Here is an 8,702-nt window from a genome sequence, read left to right on the forward strand (position 1 = left end):
TTTCAGTTCATTTTCAACTAATCCATATGATCTCTTTTTCAGTAACTTCGCATACTCTTATGTTCTTAATTTATTAGGATTTTGTAAGGTGTCAGTAGTATACTGATGTGCAAATATCTTAAAACGAATAAGAGGAGAAAACTGAAGGGGAAAATAAGGAATTTGTTTATCTAATGCTGTTTCATCACTTCTGCCAAGGTCAGGAAAAATTAATGTTCACAGACATAATTAGCTTTGTATTCCCTATGTGCGTGTCCCAATCTGCGATTCAGTAATGATGTTGGTAATTTATTCTCTTTCTTTGTCTTGTCATAAACTAGGCTGCCTTTCTCGATAGAATTGCTTCAAATTTCGGGTGTTGGGGTATTTGAAGCTGACTATATTGTATAGGCTTGTTAATTTTTGTTGTGCTGTTACTTATTTCTGTTTTTATCCACGTAAACTCTTGTTCTTGCTTTTGTGAATAGTTGTCTCATCTGCAATCACACTGCATTTCCTCATTATATGTAAGGACATGTGTGTCTTTTTATTTGAAAATAACTATTAAACATAATTTTGTATTTTTTAACAAGAAATAAAATCAAAATTCTCGATTTTTAGCTTTATTCACGATTTCACGAATTCGATATTTGTTTTCATAAATGTGGCAGTTATAGAAAGATGTGTATAAGTTGCCAATGAGACAACTCTAAATCTGAGTCACAATTTATAACAGTAAACCATTATAGGTCAAGGTATGGTTTTCAACGCGGAGCCTAGGCTCACACCGAACAAGCTATAAATGGCTCCCAAACAATTACCAGTATAAAACCATTCAAACGTGAAAAACAACTGTCTAATCTATATAAAAACACTTATGAACCACATCAACATACGACACGTACATGGACAGGACACGTACATACATAAAAGAATTACCACACCTTTTTGTTTTAAATAAAGTGAAGATTGAATCCAGAAAAAAAACTAGCAGGTGAATTCGCTATTGCTGACAAAAAATCTGTGTATTTAGAATAAAGTGAATGCGTGTACATTTATTTCACCAAGAAACATGCGCTGCCATAGAATGTCCTTCCTTCTGCTTTTAGTTCTAAATGGATTGTCCACAGATGATAGGAACAGAAGATTATTATCTAACTTGAAATATTTTTTTGACTTTGAGATACATATTATTTTTTCCCTTTTGTAGAATATATATATAGTCTTAGTATATCTGTGAAAACATAGTAAAAATAAACACACAGGTTCGTATTATACTTTTCATTTAATTATATTTTTTGTAACTTATCTATTTTCGGACGACCAATTTGACTTATATTTTCTATCTTTATATAGAAATATAAAGACAGACCCGAAATTTCGTCACAAACGTCAAGTAAGAAACTTAAAACTATTTTCTTTTTATCCGCAAAAGGAACATAAGGTAAAATTGGAGAGTGTTTCCTATGGGTAGCTTTCTACCTTTTAGGGTGTTCCCTATAGAATCTGAAGAAATGCGATTTCCAATAATCCGCAGATTGATCATTGTTTATTGATTTATAAATATTTGCTAGCATTGCATATGCAGTAGCTCTCCCCTTCCAATCTCCAAGAAAACAATTATTGCGGCACGTTTTGATTATCTCACTTATTTCTCTTTCCCGTAGAGAGATGTTGCCATCAGCATTATAACACACAAAGCGTAGAAGATGTGCATATATAACTGGCGGAATAGTGGAAACTGTAAAATAAGCATCTGGTAATAGTTCTTCAAGATTCAGTATTGACCATGGTATTATATAAAGCATGTCAACACAGTGAATTTGCATGCAGGTCATGAATGACAACTTTTGATCCCACTTGGTGGCAGCCACTTGTTCTAAATATGTCAGCATAACGCCTTCGTGATAACCATCAGCAATTAACATTTTATCTTCTCTAGGTTTCGCAAGAATAATTTCTGTAATCTTGAGGGTGTATAAAGGCTTGTCCATTCTATAAAAATATGAAGCTAGCAATAACCAGCCATTCATGACGTCGACTTTGGTTCCAATAAGAAAATGAGTCAAACATTGCTTGTAACTCGAGTACATCCTTTTGTTTTCTTTATGACATGAAATGCGTTGATTTTGTGGAAAAATTTGGTTTGCATAGCAAAAGAATAGCATATATAAATCTTTAGTGAAATATGAAGGTTTATTATGTAAAAGTCTGAATAAAGCTTTGTGCACTATACTTCTACTCTGATTCAAAGTACACCAAGACAAACTTGCTCGGACCACTTTTAGTAATATGAAAATAGATTTACTTCCCTCAATAAACGGTGTGTTTATTTCTTTAAAATCATTAGGATCTGTGAAGTGTAACTTAGGTTTTTCGTAGAAAAAGCTTTGCAATAGCAATGGAAATAGGTTATGCAATGCATCTTCTATGAGTTTTCTTTCTAAAGGAAGCAGTCCCTCGAATAGATTGTTTTCAACTATAAAGTAATGAGGACAATACCCGTATCTAACCCAATATAATAGACGTCTCTGAATTTCGTGAATGCACTGTACGAAATTTTCTGGAGTCCACATATTCTGATCTAACTCTTCACTTAACCAAAATATAGCCGTCTTGATAAAGTAAGAGCACAATCGTGACTCACCCATCAAATCTTTTTTCAAGTATTTAGATATTGTGTAGCATAATACCTGTACATAGTTAAATGAATGAATCAGATCTCTTTCTTGTAATGAGAATGATATTCGCCATTCGAAAGAACAATCCTCAGTTGAGCCGAATTTGCTGCCAATCGGTACTAGCAAGATTCCTTGGCTGACAGAGTTCAACATAACATCAGTTGGTGGCCACGTTGATGATCTTTTCCTAATCAACCAAGACTCTGCAACATCTGGCCATATCAAAGATCGGAAGCAAAATAAATGATCAACCGCACCCCGTGAGTCGGAAATACATGGACCATGAAGCATACAGTCATTATCTCGATATCGCGATACAAAATAGTTCTTAAATCTATTGTTTGAAATAAGAGGTCCATAAAATGTATTTTCTCCCCATGAAGCCAAAAGTTCCTTCGAAAATCGGTTTTGTCCTATTTTTAGGTGTGCAAAACCTGGATATGAATGCTGATTATCAAATAATAGGATGGGACTGTCTTCCTCAATAGTAGAACTATCGTGTTTTACTTTTATCTGCTCCAAAATTGTCATTAAGTCATAGTCCCCGTCAGGAACATTCAAACCCTCACCTTGACTACCACTGCTTATATTTGTATACACCGGCGATATTTTAGTAGAATCATCTAAGACTTTATAAAATGTTCTTGTTGCTTTAACACGATACTCCGATCCAAATTCCATGAAAAGGAAATCATAAATGTTTCTTGAATGGCGATACAATTGATTGACGTCAATAGTTTGTGACTCTAAAAAACACAAAAAACAACTACGTATAATATATCATAACAATGTATTTTTCATGTAAATAGTTTGATAAATTCAATATATTTATATCGTCTATATATATGTATAGCCTTACAAAAAATCACTTGTGCAGATGTATATATTGATAAAATAAATAGTAAAATAAGTAAACAGTTCAATCGATTTCATCTTTCGATTGGGACTCTTCGGGATAACTGAATTAGTGTCGTTATGTGACGTTTTATTGTATATTTCAAGATTGTTATAGTTAAATCAGAATATATTGATATAATTCTTTTTACATCATAATCATACAGATGAAGGATATCTGTTATCAGAAATATTTGAAATTTGTTCATTTTATTAGTTTTTGGTGATGTTGTACCCTTTTAAACTTGTTATATATTATATTTTGTAGTGTACTGTATCATAATTATATGAATTATCGCCCCGTTAGATTTATCGTTGGCTATTATTCAATCATTATATATATATATATAGATCCATTTTGTTACATCTTGTGATCAATTTTATTTGGCAATCGCCAATGGCAGTCAGCAGGGTTTAAGAACATCAGTTGTTCGACATGTTAGTCAAATGCGTTTTGTTTAAATATACTTTTCCACTTTTTTGGTCTTTTGGAAAATGTTGTTTGTGCTGTTTTTAGACCCTTCTACAACGAAATTTGTTTGACATGCACACGTATAAAAATTGCGGTTTTTATCCAACGAAATCATAGGTTTGAACGTAGTTTTCAATTTAGACTTGTTTATATTTTTTCGTTTGGGCTTGTATCATATTTTCCCTCCGATTGATATGATCCGTTCATCCTATATTGACTCTTAAAATTTAAGAGTTTATCTGAAATTGAGGGTAAATTATATGGACTTCCAATTACCGTTTCGATCCCTAACATCACTGAAGAGACATATATTGTCGAAATCTAGATCTGGTGTACAAAAAAAATATTGACACCTTGTGTTTGTGGCTTAACATTTTGGCCACAAGTTTATTCGGTTTTCTGTTTAGTATTTAATTTATATTCAAGATCCATTTTGTTACATCTTGTGATCAATTTTATTTGGCAATCGCCAATGGCAGTCATCAGGGTTTAAGAGCATCAGTTGTTCGACCTGTTAGTCAAATGCGTTTTGTTTAAATATACTTTTCCACTTTTTTGGTCTTTTGGAAAATGTTGTTTGTGCTGTTGTTAGACCCTTCTACAACGAAATTTGTTTTACATGCACACGTATAAAGATTGCGGTTTTTATCCAACGCAATCATATGTTTGAACGTAGTTTTCAATTTAGACTTGTATATATATATATATATATATATACAACTCGTCTAAACATCAACCCAACAATGTTAGATCTGTAAATTTGCTTTCGCAAATTTTTGGTTCTTCCCTCGCCGGGATTCGAACCCATGCTACTGTGATATCGTGACACCAAATCGCCTGCACTGCAGCCGTCCCGCTAGACCACACGACCACCTTGGCTCTCAAAAAAAGAGCTTTCGCTGGCCATGTGTTACCTTTCCACGTCAGTTTTAATCTAGCGGCGTACTACAGTACATGATATATAAGGCATGAAGATGTTATTGTTACAGATCAGCTAAATTATCTATAGTAAAGGGTCCTACAAATTAATGTAAGATACAGTCACAGAAAATAATTATATTCATAAGTACGTCTGAGTCAGTGACAACCCTACAACAGATGTATCCATCGGATCGCCATCAATGATGGTGATACATGGCTGTGTACATAATGTATATACAACTCGTCTAAACATCAACCCAACAATGTTAGATCTGTAAATTTGTTCGCAAATTTTTGGTTCTTCCCTCGCCGGGATTCGAACCCATGCTACTGTGATATCGTGACACCAAATCGCCTGCACTGCAGCCGTCCCGCTAGACCACACGACCACCTGGGCTCTCAAAAAAAGAGCTTTCGCTGGCCATGTGTTACCTTTCCACGTCAGTTTTAATCTAGCGGCGTACTACAGTACATGATATATAAGGCATGAAGATGTTATTGTTACAGATTAGCTAAATTATCTATAGTAAAGGATCCTACAAATTAATGTAAGATATATATATATATATATATATATATATCCCGGCCAGGGAGGAACAATAAATTTGCGAAAGCAAATTTACACATCTTACATTGTTGGGTTGATGTTTAGACGAGTTGTATATATATATTTTGATAAATAAAAAGTCCTTGGTACAGAAATATAGCTCACATATGCTATTAAATTATTTGAGTTGAATTTTATCAATACAAATAATGTATGCTATGCGTTATACTTATTTGAAACTCATACCTTGTATGACACGTTTAACATTTCTCAAATCGTGACAAATATCTTCATATTGTTTCGGCAGGTTATTCAGAAATATATCAAAATAAGAAGTAGACTTTGATTTGAATGTTTTGTTCCTCACTTCCCCATAAAAATTCTGTATTCTAGAATATTTTTTTTCTGCAGGCCCGTTTTCCTCTACATCATCCTCTGCATAAGCATTACGCGATACGATGAACTTATTGAAAGGTCGATAACAGACATCACTTGCTCCCTTGATGAATTCTTCAAATGACATCTGAAATATACCATATTGTAAGATATTAAGCACTATAATCTTAAACCTTGATCCAACTAGATACTAGTATCCTGTAATGAGCAAGCTCACATACCCTACGCCAAAATATAAGTGAAAAAACTTAAAGTTACCATTATTTGCCCTGTTAAGGTTTGATTGAAGTCAGGTATGGTTAAAAAAGACTACTTTTTAATGCAAACATTAAAGTAACATTTATTTATTATTTGTTTTTTGTTTTATTTTTGTTTTTATATATACATGTATATACTTTATCCTGATAAACCGCTGTAAAAACAAAGGTACACAGAAGAACATAGATATTATACAATATAACAAAGGTTCATATGTTGAGGAAATAATTAATACAATCGAAATACATGAATATGTTTACATGTTAAAAATGTGCAGTGTATATTAAATGGAAAACCTTAAAATATGACAGGAGGGAGAAAATTATTTGAAAGAATACACTTTATCGTTTATAACTCTAATAAAATTGCACAAACTAAGCTTTGAGTGTTTTGATATATATTCATAAGTTCCCTAAACAGAAGCATTTTACAATGGTTTGTGAACTTTCATCTAAATATTTATTCATTTCTGATGTAAAAAGTTGCATTTGAGAAGATAATGGTATTCGTCAACAATATCACCATTTTCACATAAAAAGTAGGTCCGATTTTCTCTTGGGATATTAGACCACCTCCCACATTCTATTGGTAGTTTATGGTTGACCATTCTGAATTTACAGAATATTAACATATCTTTGTCGCTTAGGACATTAAAATAGTTCTCACTATTTAACCATATTTTAAATAGCCTGTAGTTAAGAATTTGTAGTATAATAGTTTAAAACATTTCTTCTTATTCTTCAGGCAAAATTTATGTAGTTGGACGATATGCCATTATTTGATGACATTTGCATGCATTGAGGGGTCGTAAAACTACATTGGAATGTCGGCAAAAATAGCTTTACATTTTGTTGCAGTTTATGTATGTTGTTTCGTAGTGTTCCTTGTATAGTTGCTGTGGATCCATCGGTTTTAGTTTGTTACCCTGTAAATTGATTTATGACTTCAAACAGCGGTATACTTCTTTTATTTTTATTTTTGAAAAAGGTCTTCAAATGTGTGTATGAGAAAGGCTAAATAGATATGATTTTCAACATGAAAAAGAGGCGAAACTTAGCAGAGGCACATTTGAACTAATAAATCGGAAAATAAACTGACAACGCCATGGGGAAAAACAGATAATGATAGTACACAAAACACAACATAGAAAACTAAAGACTGTCCCTCTCACTAAAACTGGGTGTTATTTCAGGTGCTCAGGATGGATAAACAGGTCCGACTCTACATGTGACATCTGTCATTGTTGAACAATGTGTTAAAAAAAAAATAGTCAAAAATAATGTTTACTTTGCCTGAAAATGTATCCTCTAAAAAGACTCTAAAAAACGTACAACTAAGGATTGAAATATTGAACTCGGTATTACTAGTAAACTAACATTATTTGTGGAAAATTAAAATTACCAAGACAAATGTCTTTATTTTTCTTTTGAATATCTGACAAAGATTGATCGAAATAAAGCATTGCCCTTATCCTTTTGCAAAAAAAAAAAGAAGAAGAGTACACATGCTGAAATTCCTCGCCAGTATTATATAATATAGCACTGCTAATGGTACATAATCTTATGATCTGCAGGCCAGACATGTACTAATTACATTTGGACGTAATAAATAAACTAAGTGTTATCGACCCTCTCAATCTTTTTCCATAATTTTAGGTATTCCTATCTTATTATAAAAAGAAGATGTGGTATGATTACCAATGAGACAACTCTCCACAAAAGACCAAAATAACACATAAATTAACAACTATAGGTCACTATACAGCCTTCAACAATGCGCAAAGCCCATACCGCATAGTCAGCTATAAAAGGCCCCGAAATGACAATGTAAAACAATTCAAACGAAAAAACTAACGGCCTAATTTATGTAAAAATTTAACAAAAAAAAAAATATACATATAAATACTAGCATGCAACAGTCGTAACCGAGAAAATTCAATTACATAATAGGAAATGAAAAAATATAAACAACATAATTTAGAATGTCATGTTACCACAAGGTTGGACAATGTCGTTTTCAGGAAAAGTATCAAAATTAATGCTTCCTACTCCGAGATATAAGAATTATAAATTGAATATAAACTTTACTACCTTAATATTGAATTAATTCCACTGTACTACTATGATTAGCATGTGTAACATATACATTTCTTCCAGGTCGCCCCTCCTCATGGAAAAGCTTTTCATTTACAACCTTTGAGCCACGAACACGAGCCACGAACACTGTCATTATATTTATATTACAAGGGGCGTCAATTTTGTAAGTGGTATATACACAGTTAGTTAATTTGTATGGGTAAGAGCGTGTGTTAACCATATTAGGTCATTGATGGACTGTGAAGTATTTCTATCCTTCCGACTATTTGATGCTTAGAAAGTACATGATTATCTATAACTGGCTAGGAATATTTAACAGATTCCTGAAAATATTCTTGAAAACAACTCTTGTACACATTCACGTTCAGCACGTGACATCGCGAAAATAATTATACTCTCTCTCTAAAGTCTATAAGAATGTTAAATATATATTAGACAAGCCCTTTTATATCTATAAA

General features: G+C 32.6%; 1 protein-coding gene across 1 annotated transcript; it reads right to left on the reverse strand.

Moving 5' to 3' along the window:
* Window positions 1–1,245: 1,245 nt before the first annotated feature.
* Window positions 1,246–8,464, reverse strand: LOC139487975 (uncharacterized). The gene is made up of 3 exons (XM_071273265.1): window positions 8,239–8,464; window positions 5,741–6,017; window positions 1,246–3,406 (listed from the first exon to the last, which is right to left on the reverse strand). Exons 2-3 carry the CDS (start codon window positions 6,015–6,017, stop codon window positions 1,458–1,460), a joined length of 2,226 nt encoding a protein of 741 aa, XP_071129366.1. The 5' UTR covers window positions 8,239–8,464; the 3' UTR covers window positions 1,246–1,457.
* Window positions 8,465–8,702: the final 238 nt, after the last annotated feature.

The sequence above is a fragment of the Mytilus edulis genome, chromosome 9 (assembly GCF_963676685.1).
Source record: "Mytilus edulis chromosome 9, xbMytEdul2.2, whole genome shotgun sequence".
Taxonomy (NCBI): domain Eukaryota; kingdom Metazoa; phylum Mollusca; class Bivalvia; order Mytilida; family Mytilidae; genus Mytilus; species Mytilus edulis.

Coding starts and splice junctions, on each gene's coding strand:
- LOC139487975 (XM_071273265.1), bottom strand. CDS start 6,017: ATGTCATTTGAAGAATTCATCAAGGGAGCAAGTGATGTCTGTTATCGA. Junction 3,407..5,740: donor TGTTAAACGTGTCATACAAG/GTATGAGTTTCA, acceptor TGTGTTTTTTAG/AGTCACAAACTATTGACGTC.